This window comes from Syngnathus typhle, unplaced genomic scaffold, assembly GCF_033458585.1.
Source record: "Syngnathus typhle isolate RoL2023-S1 ecotype Sweden unplaced genomic scaffold, RoL_Styp_1.0 HiC_scaffold_242, whole genome shotgun sequence".
Classification (NCBI taxonomy): Eukaryota; Metazoa; Chordata; class Actinopteri; order Syngnathiformes; family Syngnathidae; genus Syngnathus; species Syngnathus typhle.
This window is the reverse complement of record NW_026872146.1, coordinates 56,707-73,639: the sequence shown is the minus strand read 5'-3', so window position 1 is coordinate 73,639 and position 16,933 is coordinate 56,707. Positions and strand designations below refer to the sequence as shown.

The 16,933-nt window shown below is 52.2% G+C and overlaps 5 protein-coding genes across 6 annotated transcripts; 1 reads left to right on the top strand and 4 right to left on the bottom strand.

The window, feature by feature from the left end:
- Window positions 1-16: 16 nt before the first annotated feature.
- Window positions 17-7,203, bottom strand: LOC133149058 (uncharacterized). The gene is made up of 2 exons (XM_061271791.1): window positions 5,669-7,203; window positions 17-5,480 (listed from the first exon to the last, which is right to left on the bottom strand). The coding sequence occupies exon 2, from the start codon at window positions 5,100-5,102 to the stop codon at window positions 1,014-1,016; it is 4,089 nt and encodes a 1,362-aa protein (XP_061127775.1). The 5' UTR covers window positions 5,103-5,480; window positions 5,669-7,203; the 3' UTR covers window positions 17-1,013.
- A 147-nt stretch (window positions 7,204-7,350) lies between these two features.
- On the bottom strand, window positions 7,351-9,732 carry LOC133149062 (cGMP-dependent protein kinase 1-like). The gene is made up of 5 exons (XM_061271797.1): window positions 9,726-9,732; window positions 9,181-9,255; window positions 9,013-9,109; window positions 8,805-8,944; window positions 7,351-8,000 (listed from the first exon to the last, which is right to left on the bottom strand). Coding segments are annotated over exons 1-5 (471 nt in total). The 5' UTR covers window positions 9,728-9,732; the 3' UTR covers window positions 7,351-7,843.
- An 80-nt stretch (window positions 9,733-9,812) lies between these two features.
- Window positions 9,813-12,465, bottom strand: LOC133149060 (cGMP-dependent protein kinase 1-like). Its single transcript, XM_061271793.1, has 10 exons — window positions 12,348-12,465; window positions 11,559-11,799; window positions 11,314-11,455; window positions 11,006-11,072; window positions 10,790-10,889; window positions 10,611-10,724; window positions 10,366-10,471; window positions 10,235-10,298; window positions 10,060-10,137; window positions 9,813-9,911 (listed from the first exon to the last, which is right to left on the bottom strand). Exons 2-10 carry the CDS (start codon window positions 11,779-11,781, stop codon window positions 9,813-9,815), a joined length of 993 nt encoding a protein of 330 aa, XP_061127777.1. The 5' UTR covers window positions 11,782-11,799; window positions 12,348-12,465.
- Window positions 12,466-12,828: 363 nt separating this feature from the next.
- LOC133149061 (EKC/KEOPS complex subunit LAGE3-like) lies at window positions 12,829-13,775 on the top strand. 2 transcript variants are annotated; one of them, XM_061271795.1, is made up of 3 exons: window positions 12,829-12,892; window positions 13,079-13,207; window positions 13,283-13,775. In XM_061271795.1, the coding sequence occupies exons 1-3, from the start codon at window positions 12,849-12,851 to the stop codon at window positions 13,485-13,487; spliced, it is 378 nt and encodes a 125-aa protein (XP_061127779.1). In that variant the 5' UTR covers window positions 12,829-12,848; the 3' UTR covers window positions 13,488-13,775. The 2 variants fall into 2 exon arrangements, with proteins under 2 accessions (XP_061127779.1, XP_061127780.1); XM_061271796.1 differs by lacking the exon at window positions 12,829-12,892 and having other exon boundaries at window positions 12,894-13,207.
- Window positions 13,776-13,854: 79 nt separating this feature from the next.
- Window positions 13,855-15,642, bottom strand: LOC133149059 (WD repeat domain phosphoinositide-interacting protein 4-like). Its single transcript, XM_061271792.1, has 9 exons — window positions 15,482-15,642; window positions 15,312-15,416; window positions 15,147-15,252; window positions 14,970-15,064; window positions 14,814-14,893; window positions 14,529-14,737; window positions 14,338-14,439; window positions 14,131-14,276; window positions 13,855-14,054 (listed from the first exon to the last, which is right to left on the bottom strand). Exons 1-9 carry the CDS (start codon window positions 15,609-15,611, stop codon window positions 13,945-13,947), a joined length of 1,083 nt encoding a protein of 360 aa, XP_061127776.1. The 5' UTR covers window positions 15,612-15,642; the 3' UTR covers window positions 13,855-13,944.
- Window positions 15,643-16,933: the final 1,291 nt, after the last annotated feature.

Genomic DNA, 16,933 nt, shown 5'->3' with positions numbered 1-16,933 from the left:
ATTTTTCCAACCCCTGTTTACCAACTCATTGGTCAAATACCAATCATAATCCCGATAATCTTGTCCTCTAATCTGCCCGTTGACCAAACTATCAAACGGTATGGTAATTTGTACTGTCACATTTTTAGGGATGCAAACCTGGATCCCCCATTTGAATGATTGAACCGGTTCGCAGAGCCCGCGGTGTGTCTGAGTGACTCCAGTCACCACTTGTCTTTTGGACCGGATGTTTAAATGGTACTCAGACACATTGTAATATGCTGTGGGGCACCCTGTTCCATTACAGTACCACAATGGTTCCTTGATTGGGGCGGGGTTTTTCAATTTATCGTTCAACCTCCCTTTACTTACCTTCACCGCCATCTGCGTCATCTGAGTGGATAATTGTATGCCGTGACTCTCCAATGCCCTCTCAACCGAGAACAAACCAAACTCATTCTCTGAGCATTGAGAATAAAACAACCACATTTCTCCATATGTTAACTTCTTTTGTCCATGACACGAAGCAACAACAAACTGTCCATCTTCTTTACATTGGTAAATACATGTCCCTTCTCTATCGGGTGGGGCTAAATCCAATACTCTCTTTACTTGTTGAATTTGGTTCCTCCACACCCTTCTCTGGTACTTTTCCAATTTGTCATGTAAGGTTTGGTTGGTCTCTGTCCAATTAGACAACGTGACATACGTTTGCCAATTTTTGCTGTCACATCTCTGTCTCAAACCTTCCTGTTCCTCTCGTGAGAGCTCTTCTGTTGTGTTCACCTCAGCTTCATAGACTACTTTTCCTCTGCATCGGTATTGTTTGTTGGTGGGTGAATTTTGAATTTGGGACGTTTTCTGCTGGATGGTCTCATCAATTGTCATCAATGCCCACACAAAAAGACAACTCACACATAGCACTCCTACTAAAAATAATTCTGAAAATTCCCAAAAACCTTTCCTTTTCCGTATTGTTCCTTCTGTTCCCCCCCTTTTGGCCGGGTCCGGGACACGGCCAAACAGGAATACCTTCATCCTGACGGAACAAACTCTGGGGCCGGACGGAGTTGTGAGTAGTGATACCACCGGCGTCCTTTGAAGTCGAGCTGGGCCGCGTGAGACGTCCTGGCCAAGACACGAAAGGGGCCCTTCCACCGGGGGTCCGTCCACTTTCTAGAGATGACTCGGACGTACACGTACGGCGTGAGCTGTTTCTCCGCTGACACGCCTTCCTCCGCCGCAGCCGCAGCGGATTTCTCTCCAATCTGTGCAGAAACACTGGACACCAAAGCAGACAAATAGGACCAGTATGCTGCATGAGACAAATTTGGTACCGTAACATCCTCTGGTGGGACGAGCGTCGTTGCTGGTCCCGGCATTAGACGACCCGTCATCAATTCAAATGGTGCGAATCCAGTGCGCCTGTTAACGGATTGCCGCACAGACAACAAGGCAAGCGGGAGCGCTTGGAGCCAATTCATTGTCGTTTGAGCCATAATTTTGGCTAATTTCTCCTTCAGTGTTCGATTCATACGTTCAACTCCGCCCTGACTCTGAGGATGGTAGACACAGCCGAATCGATGCTTCAACCCCAAAATTGATTCTACCTTGGCCAAGGCTTTGTTGTTAAAGTGTGTACCATTGTCAGAGCGGATCAGGGCCGGGAAACCATGCGTGGGGATGTAATGGGTGATCAAAGCCTTGATCACAGCAGTAGAATCTTCTTTCGAGCACGGATATGCCTCAGGCCAGCCTGAGTAAGCGTCAACCATCACAAGCAAAAAGCGTTTCCCATTCACTCTTGTACTCATGTCGGTAAAATCAATGATCACCTCTGCCCCCGGCCACGGGGCCGGCTGAAACAGGCCGGGCTTTGGTTTCAACGTAGGGCGTGCATTGAACGTCTGGCAAGACTCACAATCTGCAACGAATTTCCAGACCACATCCGAGAGTTTGGGATGCCACCAACTTCGAAGATGGATCATCATGGCATGGGGACCCACATGGGAAGGTGTGTGAGCCTGTGTCAGGATCTCCGACATCAGCCTTCCCTCCGGAAGAGCTGGCTGTCCTTTGGGTCCTACCCACAAGCCATCTGATCGTTTGACAGCCTTTGCTGCCAGCCAAACCGATTTTTGTTCCGGGGAGGTGGCACCCTGGGCGGCACACAGATCGGCATGCGAGAGTGACAGAGGCAAACAGGAGTCGGGGTGCTCCCCGTCCACAATTAGTGGACCGCGGGACACCATCATGTCCTCTGCCCCGCCGTACCCGGCCGTCTGCTTGGCCAATTCATCAGCCGCTCGATTCCCCCTAGCCACTAAAGTGTCAGCTTTGGAGTGACCAGGCACTTTGACAATGGCCACCTCGCTCGGGTACTTCAACGCCTCAAACAACTGCAACATCAAATCCTTGTGCGCAATCTCCGAGCCTCTGGCCGTCGTGAACCCATTCTGTAGCCACCCTACCAGATCGATCAAAGCCGCCGACACCGCATAAGCGGAGTCAGAATAGATGGTCACGGCCTCCCCCTTGCATTGTCGCAAAGCTAACACCAGAGCAAAGACTTCCGCCGCCTGGGCTGATGGGTGGGTGTTGAGCTTCATCACTTTAAGAGGCTGGAAGGAGCCATCCCTCCACTCGACCGCCGCCGCGGCCGCATGGAGGGAGCCCATCCTGTCTCTCCAACAGCAGCCATCTGTAAACGCCACCCGACCGTGCCCGAGCGGAGTGGAATAGAGGTCAGGTCGGACTTTCGTCACCGTCTGGACCTTTGATGCACACTCATGGGGTCCCACCAACAATTGATCGGCCATGTTCACACCGGAATGGACATAGTTGACATTTGGGGCAGTCAATATTTTCAACAATCGTGTTTGTCGCAGCGGAGTCAACGTGAATGCCGCCGATGCGACAAACGAGGAGACCGCATGATCAGTTAACACATAGACTGGATGCCCCATGACCGTGTGGGCTGTTTTGAGTAAGACCTTCGCCAGGCCAGCCGCATACCTGGAACAATCGGGTTGTCGTTGCTCAATGTTGTCCAAGGGGACGCTGCAATACATCAACACTGCACGTCCATGCTGCATTTTCTGGTACAGAGCTCCATTCACAACTTTCCCTGAAATAGAGACATCTAGATGGAAGGGCAGAGTGTAGTCAGGAGTGGCCAAGGTCGCAGCAGAGGCCAGCTCCTGCACCAGTGACACAAAGACCTCGGTAGCCTCCGGTGTCCAGACCAGGCAAGCCTTGAGATTCCTGGCCCCCTGTTCGCGGATCAGGGCTCGGAGGACACCAGTTTTGTCGGCAAAACAGGGTATGTAATGTCTGCTGTAGCCACACAACCCCAGGAATGATAGCATCTCCTGGACGGTGGCGGGCCGTGGGTGCCGGAGGATGGAGTTTCTATGTTCAGGCGACATGGCGAGGCCACTAGGGGTCAACACTCGACCTAGAAAAGTGACCTGTTGGCGACAGCATTGCAGTTTCTTCCTTGACACCTTGAACCCTTTCTCTCCTAACCACAACAACACTTTCTTTGTTCCTGCAAGACACGCCTGCTCGTCCTTTGCTGCAATCAACAAATCATCGACATATTGCAACAACAATGTGCCATCCGGCATTTGGCATGGTTCGAGGAGTTCTTTGAGGACCTGATTGAACAATCCTGGCGAATTTTTGAATCCCTGCGGCATGCGAGTGTATTGTAATTTCATCCCTTTGTAAGTGAATGCGAACACGTGCCGCACTGAGGGGGAAAGCGGAAGGCAGAAGAAGGCATTAGCCAAATCAATCACGGTGAACCACTGATAGGCAGGGTTCAATGATGCAAGGATTCGGTGCGGGTCTGGCACAGGAAGAACAGGAGTTATAGTGACATCATTTACTGCTCTCAAATCATGCGCCATGCGCCATGTTTTCCCATCTGCTTTTTGGACTGGCCTTAACGGGGTGTTCCATTCGGAGCATGACACTTCCAACACCCCTGCGTCCCAGAGGCCGCAGAGAGTGTCTTCCATGCCTTGGTTCGCCTCACTCGGCCAACGATATTGGGGTCGTTTGATAGGCTGCGTCTCATCCATTTGGAGATCAATAGGGGCCATCGAGTGACAAAACCCGACATCAAATGGACCTTGGGACCACAAGGTGTCGGGCAAGGCCGCGAGCATTACTTCAGCGTCCTCATGATCAGTTAATTCCCTGCCATGTGTGCGAGATACCAACATCATCTCCAGCAGCCCTGAGTCTACCATGGGTTGTTTAATTTGGTAAGCTTTCTGAGACTCTGACCAGTACAAATTAGGGATGTGTGTCTTCCGCCAGTCGGTTTGCAGCAACAAATGTTTGACCATTGAGCCCAATTCTCTGGCTTCATGACCTGGGGCAAGAGCTAGTGAAATGTGTGGTACCCCTTTTTCTGTCATTTTGAACCACTGCATTTGTTCTGGTGTTAATTCAGTAGCTGCTGCAACTCCCTCTTTACCAATCAAAATGCATGATGAAGTTAAATCCCACATGTGCCCTTCAATTTCTTCAAACAAATCCCGATAAACATCATCACTTTTTCGGTCATAATATAGCGTGCAATGCAAAGGATCAACAGGTGGGTGGTATGGCGCCAGTGAGCAGATCCAGGGCTTCCACAGTAGGTAGGTCGAGAACACACCGCCACCAGCAGGGGTCTCTGGCTCCAGCCTGGCCCAGTAGATGGTTGCAGTTTCTGCTTCTGCCGGTAGGGGCGCCATCAGCCACTGACCATGTTGTTGTAGCTGCTGTGAGCACTGGATGCTGATGCCATCTGGAAATTGAATAATCACTCCCTCTGGCCCACACAGAATTCTGGCTTGAACGGCTGACAGCAAGTCCCTTCCCATCAAATTGATCGGAGTGTCTGTGGAATGGATGTATTTGTGCCACAGTCTACACCCTGTTCGGGTGATCACAGTTTCAAGTGGTTTGGTGAAAGGCAGAGTACGTGGTTGTCCCGAGAAGCCGACTAAAGTCGTTGTTTTCTTTGACAGTGAGGATACAGGAAGGGCAGTGTTTATTGATGAATAAGTTGCTCCCGTGTCCACCAGCATCTTCACAGGTTTTCCTTCCACTGTCACATGAAGCATTGGCTCCGCCGGGCCACTGCTTTCCTGGCTCCCCGGGCAGCCCTATTCAAATTGTCCACACCAGAGATCATCATGTTGGTAGTACTGACCTCCGTGCGTTTGTGGCTGTTGCCAGGGCCGTCCACCGGGTGGAGCTGTTCCTGCCTGTTGCATCGGCGCTCCGGGTTGGTATGGCGGGCCTTCGGCTGGGTGGGTGGCTCCGCGTGGTCGATACTGTGGACATCCTCTTGCCCAGTGATCGGTTTCGCCGCAGATGAAACATGCATTTGTTGAATGGGGCTTGTATGTTGCCCTCCCCGGGTAAGCAGGTGCACTCCCTCCCCGGCCTCTGTATCCGCCCCGGAACTGGCCCCTTCCGCGCCCCACCACCTGAGGAGCCTGTGACATTTGCATTTTCCTTTTTTTTGTGATTTAGACTGTTTAGCTTCACCATGCATTTTTGCCAACTGTAATTTCAACAACTGTTTAGATAATGCATCTGTCTCGTTTTCAACTTTAGCTTGTGACTCAGTGAACATTCTGCAGTGATGCAAAAGATGACGTTTAAATCGTTCTTCGGTACAAACCAGAATGTCAGGATCTGACATTAGCTGCTTCTTCACATCTGGCGGAAGTCCATCCAGCAGCGCCGTTCGGAAGAGCACCTCTGCCTCGTGCGTGAGAGCTGGATGTCGACCTGTGGTTTCAATCCAACTTTCCACACATGTTACATAATGTTGTGCAGGTGACATTTTCACATCATAAGGAAACATAGTGGGGGCCAGATCGGTGGGTTGTGGGAAAGTCAATTTAATGTTTTCAAACAGGGGCGCTGCTACTTGTGGCAAGGGCACCTCCCTCCCCAGCCTCGCTGTGCCTGCTGCTTCCTCAATTGCCTGCAATTGCACTAGAGAGCATGCTCCTGCCAACATCTGGCGCATGTCACCGAGTGTACAGCTCTGCCCACTCATCAGAGCTAAAAATTTGTTCAGCCACACCTTGCCTCCTCTGTGAAGTGGGGGCATCTTTTCCATCATCGCGGTCACATCACGGAGCACCATGGGCTCGTAGTGCTGACCGCCCGATGTGGTCACCAGCGGACACATCAATTCATTTTTCTGCACCTCGGCCTGTGTCATCTGTCCCTGACCACTCCGCAAATTATATTTTCTCCGTGTCTCTCTCTCTCCCTGGCTGCACTTCTTTCTACTGTCCTGATTCGCGCACTCCAACATTTTTCTCTGTTGCATCACAACATCATCTTCTTCCTCCTCACACGCCCGCAACCACACATGTACACATAAACGCACACACAGCGAGCGCGCACACAACCGCACATACACACACGCATCCGCACGGCACGCACGCCAATACACAAAGTGCTCGCGCAGAGCTCAGACGAACGACGATAGACTGACACAAACTTTTACAGAGATTACGCACATACACAGAACACACAGACAAAGGGATTCGAATCCATCTCTCATGTAGCTCACAATTTGCACTTCCAGCATACATTCCTCTCAATCTCACTCCATTCATTCCTCTCATCACACACACACTCCCCCCAATTTGGTTGCACATTTTGGATATTTTAGCGGTCTGGTCTCTCACAGGAGGAACTGTTACCACCGGATATTTTTTGAGGAGGCCTCACTTCCCCTCGGGGATCTCTTTATTAACCCCAGCTATCTGAATACGATCGTCACCGTACCCTTGTCCGCCACGACGAAGCACTAGGTCCCTGACCTATCCGTAGTACGCGTAAGTCCCTGACTTTACCGTACACGTTACACACGTAAGTTCCAAACTTATTCACCGTATGTATATTCACTTCATGCACACCTTATTTGATCTGAACGACAGTCTCCTCTTAAATTTCCTCTTTCAATTTGCAGAATTTCGACATATAGTAACAGGTATTCTGCTTACCTTATCATTGATGAGCTCAGGGTTTAGGAGACGTCGTACCAGCTCAACGTTGTGCGCTTATTCCTTATTCAAACGGTACGCCGACCGGGAGACAGCTGTCCCAGACTAACTGTCCGATGACTTGGACACAGACCACGAGTTTGTCAATTACCCTTCTCTTGACATCACGTACGGGGTCACCAAGAAACTGTTAGGATACGGATTTTAGCTATTGATCTGACTCCAAATTGGGATCAACACTTAACACATAAATTGCAATGTCCTAATCCACACACTGGCGCACCTAACAATTTTGCGAGTTCGTTCTGTCAAAGAGAAGACCAGTAGATCAATTAGACCAAATTTACCAATTATTTATTCCTGACAAAGCGCACTAATACAGGCCTGGGTCCCGGGTCCCTCACACTAAAACTCGTGCGTTTTTGTGACCACCAAAAGACGACACATTCTTCCGGGTTGCCCAGTTTTAAAGAAACACAATATGAATATTAAAGCATGCAAAATATTGTGAGATGATTGGTGGATGGCCATCTCCTCCCCGTCCAGGTGTCGCTGAGGTCAGACGGTTTGGTTTTCCCCTCGAAGTCTGGTTTCATATAGTTGCTCGTTGTTCTCGTAGCTCACCGACCTTGAGATTATCTCGTCCGGTACTCCCTGTCTAGAACTATACACAACACTTCCGAGAAAACAAGTTCATACAGTTTGCCTGCACATTCCTCGGCCCCACCAATCCACACGAGCACTCCAATACTAGATATTAATATGATTATAAGTTTAACACAACCTTAAAATATGTTTGCAAACTCCCAAAAGCACATTTCCCTTTACTTTCAAAGAACGCGGCCGGCGGTGCCTTCGCACACAGCGACAACGTGCTCATCCCGACCCGACACCCACCTGTCTCTTAAGAGCGTCCACAGCTCTCCGCCAAGACAAACCTTTAGCAGCATATACAAGTATTTGGGGTCCCGGAAGGTGCGGTACAACCTGCGGACAGGGACGCATTACTGTGCTTCAGAACAGCTGGCGGCGGCCACTTATGAGTAGGGGTGTGACGATGCATCGATATAATGCTCTACGATTTGTTGGCATCGATGCTAAACGTAAACATCGATCTATATCGCCCGTTTTTGACCTCAGACATTAGACGCGACTTTATTTTGAAATCCAGTTCATTGTTGCTTGCTTCCTCTTTCCGGGAGCAGCGCGCGGCGTGTTGTGTTGTGAGCAGAGCAGGCACGTGAAAGGGGAGCCGACAACTACGCGGCTCCTGGGCTGGTGCTATGGCTAGTGTCCAAGAAGACAAGGACATTCGTTCCCCTTTGGGCTTCAAGTCATTCATTTGGAAGCACTTTGTAATTTCCTAAATAAAGAGTTTGCAGTACCTTGTTGATTTTGCGTATGAATTGTTATAAATCAGGATATTGTTCTATATTTATCGTAGAGCACTATATCGTGATGTATCGTGAATGAATCACAGCAGGCTTTAAGATATGAATTGTTATAAATCAGGATATTGTTCTATATCGATCGTAGAGCACTATACCGTGATGTATCGTGAATGAATCACAGCAGGCTTTAAGATATCGGCAAATATCGTATCGTGGTTCTTTGTATCGATATATCGTATCGTGACAAAACCCGCGATTTACACCCCTACTTATGAGGGGAAAAGAAACAATGGGCTTGAGGCCGCTGGCACGCGGGCACCTCAAACCTGCGCTTGGCACCCCACGAGCTGGACTTGTACTTTGCCTGCTTTGGACATGAACGGAGGGACTAAACAGTGACCTGATGATGAAGGGGCTGTTGACTTCCATCATGATGCGGCGTTCCGACAGGATGTGCTCCTGCTGCCTGGTGTCCAGAATGTGGCGCTTCTTCAACACTTTGAGGGCGAAGGAGCGCCCGGCGTCTCTCTTGAGGTGCACCTGAAGGCGACGCGGCCACACGTCACCACGCGTCGGCACCACGGCCGCCGGCGCGGGGACCCACCCACCAGCTCCACGCGGCTGAAGCCACCCATGCCCAAGGTGCAGACCACGGCAAGGTCGTCGAGCGTCACGCCGGAGAAGAAGTCGTCCTCAGCCGGGCACCTGCGCACGTGCGTTAGTGCATCGTTGCCTCGACGTCAATAGAGAGTTCGTCGGCGATGTACACCACTTACTTGGCTTTGACGTGCTCGTCGTCTCCCTGCTGGCGGTCCACTTCCTCTAAGCCGCCGATCAGCTGCTTGAAGGACCTGCGGAACAAAGGAGAGTGCCGTGAGGCAGCATGAACCCGACTGAGGAGCGGCCTCACTCCTTCAGATGATGTGGAAAACACACAAGGACGCCAAAGACTCTGTTTTTTAGGACTCTAAATATTCTTTTGATTTTGCTTTGTGTCGAGCAAGTTTCTGCAAGTTTCTGCCGCATTTGCTTCCGTGAAGGCATGACAGTGGCTGCTGGGATAAACAATGACTACTCAGCCATGCACGATGTTTGCCTTGTCTGATGTGAAAGGATGGAACGTGGGAGGGGGGGGGGGGGGGGGGTTGTAGCCTTTGCATTGCCTGTCTGGAAGAGGGGAATAATGACAGCTGGAGGGAAATGTTCATCTCGGATTCCCAGCCCTGGCCACCCCGGCTTCAAACCAAACCACCAATGCTCACTCTCTGTCTACCACCAGACAGGTGACGGCGCCCTCTGCTGTCACGCTGGCCGTACGCACATCTTCCCTACGAGACAGGAAAGGCAGCACGTTAAATGGATGGCGGGAAGGCACGGGCGACGGCGACGTGAACGGCGTAGCGCGCTTTCACCCTTTCAGCGCTTGCTCGCCAAACCAGTCGCCTTTGGACAGCGTCTTCACCGGCACCTGCTGACCACTGGGGGCGGTCTGCTGCCACACCGTCACCTGCACATGCTCACAAGTGAGATTTTGCACGAAGGAAGCCAAAAGTCATACCTTGTGAGGCCGTGCAAAGTAAAAGTGAGCAGACTTTGCCCAATCCACTTTGGCAGCGCACCTTACGGGCAGGCACGGAACGAGTAGAAAAGCTCACCTGCCCTTCACTGATAATGAAGAAGGTGTCTCCCGTGGCGCCCTGCCGGATGATGTAGTCGCCATTGCTATAGTGAGTCTGATGTGCGCAGACACACACACACACACACACACACACACACACACGGGGGGTCAGATGACCAGAGAGTGACACGTGCAGGCGGGTCTGGACTCACCTCCTCCAGAACATCAGCCAGCTTGCTGAGAACGTCCTCTGGAAGGGCCTGGAAGGACGGAACGCTAGCGACAGGGAGACGCCACGTCATTTGGACGTCAGGCTGCTGCCATGTCACGACGTCAAGGTTACCTGCGCAGGAAGTCCGTGTACTGGGAATGCTTGATGAGGCCGGTCCTCATCATAATGGTCTGAAAGCCCTGGCGATCAATGGCCCACAACTTGATGTCGGTCAGAGCTGCACACACGCACATGTGCATGCGCGCACGTGCATGCGCGCACACGCACGCACGCACACGCACACACACACGCTGGAAGATGACGCCTGGACTCCGGTCCTAGCTTCAGGGGGCGCTGTCGTGTGCACTGTGGTGTACCCGTCACTGTAGCCGTGCGCGTGCAGTTGTACAAGATGGCGAGTTCGCCAAAGACTTTGCCGGGGCCGATGGTGCACAGCTTTTTGCCTTCTTTGCTCACCTCCACCATGCCCTCTGTGGACGGACGCAAAAGGGAAAACGGGAGCCGTGACTCGGAAGCAAAAGCTGCAGTGACCCACCCTCCAGAACAAAGACGCTAGATCCGTCGTCGCCCTCCTGGATGACGCAGCAGCCTTTGTCCAGGCTGGTGGGCCGCATGCAGTCCAAGATGGTGAGGATCTGGAAACGGGGCGGACGTCAAAGCGTGAGCAAAACAGACGCCAAGTGGGGGGTGAGGGTGGAGGGGTGGTGGTGGTGGGGGGGGGGGGGGGGGGGGGGGGTTGGGGTCTTCTCACCTGTCCATGTTCCAGATGCTTCATGAAGTCATTGTCCATCAGCGCTCTCTGGATCAGCTCGCTGGACCTGCACGCAAACACACCCTGGCTCCAATGGGGCAGGCACCTTTCTCAGGGCCGGCCTTCTCGGTCTCCCACGACCCCGACCGAGAGGCAGCCTCGGCTTGAGGTAGGAAGCGTCGCCTCTGCGCAACACACACTCCTCACGGCTCTTTTTTTTTTTCACAGCGGAAAGAAATGGTCCGAACCGCAGATGTAACGATTGAAAAGAGTCTGCAAAACACAGAACAAAAATAACATAAGCTCACTCTTTGCTCTTGCAGTAGCTGGTGAGCGTGACGTCGGTGAGTCGGGCAGGATCCAGAGCGCTGGGTTCTGCCGATATGGCCTGTCTCTTGGTGCGCTGAGGCTCATCGAGTGACGGTGCTGGCATTGCTGGAGCGCCACCTGCTGGATGCAACAAAAAAAGGTGAAGAAAATGTTAAAAAAAAACATAACCTCCGCCCGGGCGGACCTCAACAGTTCAGTGACTCAGGAGAACGTTTTGTCACACCTGCGTCGGGTGTCTGTGCAGCGGCAGTATCGTCGGTGCCCGGCATCAAACTACGATGACGGTCCAGCTCGGCCCGCAAATGGCCAATCAGGAGATCTTTGGCATCCAGTTCTGACTCCAGCTCCTCAATCAGCGCGTCTCGCTCCGTCAGCTCCTCAATCTTCCGCTGCAACGCCACCTGCAGGTCACGCAGCATGCCGCCGCCTCTCTTTGTTGCCGCCATCAGCCGAGTGCTCGTGCCCTACAAGAAAGAGACTCTTTGTTGCCGCCATCAGCCTAGTGCCCGTGCCCTACAAGGAAGAGACTCGTGTGCAGTCAGACGCGCGCAGACGTGGTTGCACAGGTCAATCCACGGTTTCCATACAAAGGAGCTGATGAGGAGAGCTTAAGTGTGGCTCGGAATAAAACAACTTAGTGTAGGCGCAAAAATAATAATAATGCATTCAATTCATATAGTGTTTTTCAAGGATCCAAAGACGCTTCAATGCTCTGTCTGTTGGTTTTCATTCAGCCTGACCAATTCCGGCTTAAAAACAGCCCAGTTTGGTTCTAAATTGGACCAACCCAAGTACAGGGAAACCTTGGCTTACGAACATCTATGTATACTTGGCAACTTTTTGGGGTCTTGAGATGGTTTTCCCCCTCTGAGTCATTGTCTCCTTTTGTCCTCCCTCTATCGTTCACAGAGTCCTTTGACCATGTGTTGGTTGTTGGGTTTCACTTTCAAAGAGGACTAAGTAAAAAAAAAAAAAGTTTTTTTAAAGAGGACGAAACAAACGCCTGCCTTACCTCCTTGTTGTGACTTCAGCACGCTTCTGGAATGAGGATTTGGAAGAATGTTCTGTCGGCGCGTCCTCGGATGAGCTACTCACACGTGCATGCGCACAGGTGACTTTGACAGCTCCTCCTCAGAAAAAAGAGAAAAAAAAGAGCAAAGAATCTGCCACAAATCTTTGCGTTGAAGAAACCGAAGAACTGTGAGCGAAACATTTAGCTTGTGTCAGAAGTCATCAAAGATACAAAGCGTGTATGATTTGGCAAAGGATAAACATATCAACCCACCCCGAACTATAGGCCTGGGACTGAGGTCCGCCACAAGCTCACACAACTTCATAGTACATACATTTGTGGTCGGTCACTCAACCGCGCAGAAGAAATAAATATCCTCCGAACCCGATGGTCGACTTTTGTGCGCTGTCTGCTCTGCCGCTAGGGGGCGGCCGCGCGGGAGGGCGAGCAACGAGTGTGCTCCGATTACTCGGACGAAGAAGGCTTCCGCAGACAAATAACATGGCGGCGCCCGAGAGCGGCGAGCAAGCGAGCCAAATGGAATTGTATCCTTGGATTGCAGTGATGTTGAAGCGTCGAGAGTTCTCTTTGCAGTTTCAGCCAAACTAGCAATAAGGTTATCGCGTCTCCGACGTCTCTGGGCCTGATTCTCCGCGAGCGAGCATGGCTTCTTTCCTGAGCGCTGACGTCGAGTCACTCGCACACGTTTCCTTGACCCTCCCCTTTTCTAGCTCGCTGCAAGTTCCCTTCCAGTCGGCGCGCCAGGCCACTGTGGCTCTGCGCTCGCTGAGTCCCGACCGCGAGCCCCGGCGAGGAGGCGTCCGCAAGCGGCTGACGCTCGCCGGGAGTGTGCTCAGCGCGTGAGGAGCCTTCGCCCGGCCCCGCTGCCGTCGCCCGCACGCCCACCCGCCAGTGACCTCTTGTGACCTTTTCAGGAAGTGGCGTGCAGAGCAAGCTCGCGTCCTTCGCGTATCCGTCAACTCCTTCCTGGAGCACCTCGGCCTGGTCTTGGAGACCATGCGTGCCTTTCCCGCCGACGTCGGACAGGATCCTCACAGCGTTCTTGGTCGTCCACCTTCGATGGACACGCGAGGGCCCGCCTTCATGGAAAACTTCAGCGAGCCGATGCTGCGTTCTTGATTTAAAGTTTTTAGCGTTAAGCATGTTTATCCTTTTTTTTCCTAAGTTGATTTCATCGCGCGCTTGATTACTGGCGTCAGCTATTGCCCAAAATGTCGCCACGAGCTGCTGTAGACGCAAGGCAGCCAAGCCAGCGCTCCGTTGGTTTTGCTCTGACCATTGTGCTCGTCTGCGTTGGGGCAGGGTATTTTTGGTTCTTATTTAAATGTTTTTCCCCTGATCTCACGTGTGCTTCATGTGTAAATGTACGTATCATTTTGCTTTGAATAAAAACAGAAGTCGCCTGCCTTTTTCTTTTTTTTTCTGGTTTGCTTCCTTTGTTCAGTTTGTGTCAAAGTACAAATGAAATCGCAGGGGTGTGACGGACCTGCCGAACCGCAAAAGGTGACACCTGGCTTCACTTGAAGTGTCCTGCCGTTTCTTCCTTGGGTCCTTCCCCGTTTCCTTCCGTCCTGGATCAAAAGTCGTCGTCGTTGCAAATGTCCAAGTAGACGTCAAAGGCTTCTCGGTTGCAGTTTCCGTCGGGCGTGAAGACGTACTTGTGGAAGGTGCCGTCCACGCAGATGGCTGCCATAGAGAGCAAAGGAAATGTTAGAGGCAAAATGTGGCCGGTGCGCAGCAAACGACGACCCCTCCCTCGGACCGATGACGGAGTTGACGTTCTTGGATGTGTTCTTCCCGAAGGCGCAGATGCAGGCGCACTCGGCGGGCACGGTGAAGCTGGCCAGCGACCACTGGCTGTCCACGTACTGGCCGATGACGGGGCCCACCTTGCCCACGCGCGCCAACCTGGCAGGCGCACACGCACGTTGAAGAGGGAGTGGGCGAGGGAGCGGGGCGGCGGCCTTACGCGGAGCGGCGGTTAAGTTTGGTGTCTTTCAGGGCGAAGATGTGGACCGTCCCTTTGTCACTGGATGCGCACAAGAAGGACGAGTCGTGACTGAAGTTGAGGCTGTGCAGGTGCGGGGAGGGGACATGGTCAGCGGTGAGCAAACCGACAATTCAAAAAAATAATAATAATAAGGGGGGGGGCACGCTTACCAGTAGAGCGTGGCGGGGTCGGTGCCTCGCCGCAGCTCCACCAGTTTGTCGCGGCTGCTGGTGTCAAAGAGGCGTATGAGCGTCCCCTTGCGAGAGGCCGAGGCGGCCACGCTTCCCGGCTGGTTGAGCGCCAGGCAGGCGATCTCGCTCTGGTGCGCGTTGATGGTGAACGGCGCCGACGACGTCCCGGGCTTGCTGTTGGACAGGTCCTGGAGGGCGGGAGCGGACTAATGACGGCGACGCAGGCTCTCCCGCGTACGCTTGGAAGTGTGAGGGGCAATTTACCGCCAGCTGCAGACTTCCACATTTGTGTCCCGGGAAAACCAGCAGCTGCTTGTCCAGACTCGGACACAAGTCGCACAGACCTGGTGGAAAAGCAGACGCTAATAAAAGGAAGCCGCGCGACTGACTGGCCGAGCGCTCGCTGGCTCACTCGCTCACCTTTGGGGTTGTCGCGCGTATCAAACTCAAAGAGCTTGAGCGGCTTGTCGGGTAAGCTGTACACATAGATCCTGTTCTTCAACACCATGACGATCCTGGGAGGAGGCAGCCCGCCAATTTGTTTGCTTTCAACGTTTGCGCTCCTCTCGGCCAGTTTAGCGAGCCGCCGCCACTCACTTGTCGTGTCGCATCCGGACCGCCAGCACCGGCTTGGTGAAGGTGAACTCCAGGACCAGCTTGTCTTTGGCGTCTCGGGAATCGCACGCGTCATCCCAGATCAGCACTGAAAAGTCACACCGGTTGGCTTCATGGTCGTGCTCGCCCAATTCAAAAGGCACCCACCGGATATCTCAGAGAACTTGGGGCTGACTCCGCCCCCGACCACGGCCAGCAGGTTGGAGCGATGCAGCATGGAGCACGACGCCACGCTGCCCACCTGCTCGTGATCTGCAAAGCAGACGGCGGGCCATGTTAGCAGGCGCCCGGCCAGCGCCGAGCAGCAAGACGCTCACCCAAGTGGCCCTTCTCCATCAAAGGCTCCACATTGTAAATGCGCACACCAGACTCCATGGAGCAGCAGAAACAACCTAAAAGCAAAGCAACGACTGTCACATCTCCAATCCGGTCATGCATTTTCAACATGGCGTGTGGCGTTCAGGACTCTCGGCCTAAATTGTCAGTCTGTGGGAATGGCCCGTTGTCTACTTGGTTTCCAGTCCTTGCCCAAAGACAGCCGGGCTAGGCTACAGCGATACCTGTTCTGCGGATGGACGATGTGGTAGATTGGAATCGAGCACTCGGTGCTCGGGGGTGTGGTCTGTCTGTATGGCGGGTCTAGGAGATGTTGACTGAGCGGGCAGTAAAGATCGACTCGTACTGCATCCTTGCCTCCGTGTATTATTGGTGAAACAACCAGTAAGCAACCCACGGTTAGTGACAACACTACAACAGTGTATCAGAGCATAAAGCCACAACATGGTGTCAGAAGACGGAGTTACGGAGTAAGTCAAGGACAGTATTCAACACGTGTTGACCGAAGATAAGCGGCAAGCTAACGGGAGCTAACACAGCCGACATGGAGCAGTTCAGGCCACCGTCTCCGTTGATAATCACGGGGAACCTCGCTGAAAACTGGCGCAGGTGGGAGCAGCGTTTCCAGCTCTATATGGTTGCTTCTGGCGCGGTGGATAAAAATGAGGGGGTTAAAATTGCCATCCTGCTCCACACTGTCGGCGAAGAGGCGCTGGAAGTGTATAATACACTTGCCATTACCCCAGAAGGGGAGGAAGCAACGATGGAGGAAGTTTTGGAAGCATTCAGAGGCTACTGCAGTCCACAAAAGAACGTTGTTTTTGAACGCCATCAGTTTTGGTCACACACAATGTCATCAGGAATATCGGTGGACAGATTCATCACAGAACTACGTCAAAGGAGCAAGAACTGTGAGTTTGGAAGACATGAAGATGACATGATAAGGGATAAATTGGTGTTCAGCATTAGTGATACTCATCTGAAAGAGAGACTGTTACGTGATAATGCACTTACTTTACGCAGAGCAATGGAAACATGTAGATCAGCAGAACTCGCCAAGTCACAAATACAAGCGATGCAAGCGTCACCTGTTGTCCATGATGCCTCAGTGGATGCATTGAATAGAGCAAGAGTGCAAACACGCAGCTGGGACAAGAACAAACCAAGCTACAAGAAGCAGGTAACGACTGTGTGCCGTAAATGCGGAAACAAGCATGAGCCTCGTCAATGCCCAGCTTACGGCGCTGTGTGTCATAAATGTGGAAAAAATAACCACTTTTCAAAGGTGTGTAGGGGTGGCTATGAGAAAAATAGCCATTGTAAGACAAAGACTGTAAACAATTTAGAAAAAGAAATGGACTGTTTATACATAGGCATGATTGGAAATGGAACCAAGAATTCAGCACACCAAACAAGGGACACTGTATGGCACG

Bases quoted from the DNA above. Each gene is read 5' to 3' on its own strand.
- LOC133149058 (XM_061271791.1), bottom strand. From the start codon at position 5,102: ATGCTTCATGTGACAGTGGAAGGAAAACCTGTGAAGATGCTGGTGGAC.
- LOC133149062 (XM_061271797.1), bottom strand. The intron at 9,110-9,180 runs GTAAGTGGTGTA...GCACGTGCGCAG, and splicing joins GACGAGCACGTCAAAGCCAA to GTGCCCGGCTGAGGACGACT. The intron at 8,001-8,804 runs GTCACTGTTTAG...CCCTGTCCGCAG, and splicing joins AACAGCCCCTTCATCATCAG to GTTGTACCGCACCTTCCGGG.
- LOC133149060 (XM_061271793.1), bottom strand. From the start codon at position 11,781: ATGGCGGCAACAAAGAGAGGCGGCGGCATGCTGCGTGACCTGCAGGTG. The intron at 11,073-11,313 runs GTGAGCTTATGT...GTTTGCGTGCAG, and splicing joins AGCTACTGCAAGAGCAAAGA to GTCCAGCGAGCTGATCCAGA. The intron at 9,912-10,059 runs GTGAGCTTTTCT...GAGCATGTGCAG, and splicing joins TCATTATCAGTGAAGGGCAG to GTGACGGTGTGGCAGCAGAC.
- LOC133149059 (XM_061271792.1), bottom strand. From the start codon at position 15,611: ATGTTGAAAATGCATGACCGGATTGGAGATGTGACAGTCGTTGCTTTG. The intron at 15,417-15,481 runs GTGAGCGTCTTG...TCTGCTTTGCAG, and splicing joins GATGGAGAAGGGCCACTTGG to ATCACGAGCAGGTGGGCAGC. The intron at 14,440-14,528 runs GTAAGCGTGCCC...GCACCTGCACAG, and splicing joins GACCCCGCCACGCTCTACTG to CCTCAACTTCAGTCACGACT.
- LOC133149061 (XM_061271796.1), top strand. From the start codon at position 13,011: ATGGCTTCTTTCCTGAGCGCTGACGTCGAGTCACTCGCACACGTTTCC. The intron at 13,208-13,282 runs GTGAGGAGCCTT...TGACCTTTTCAG, and splicing joins GCCGGGAGTGTGCTCAGCGC to GAAGTGGCGTGCAGAGCAAG.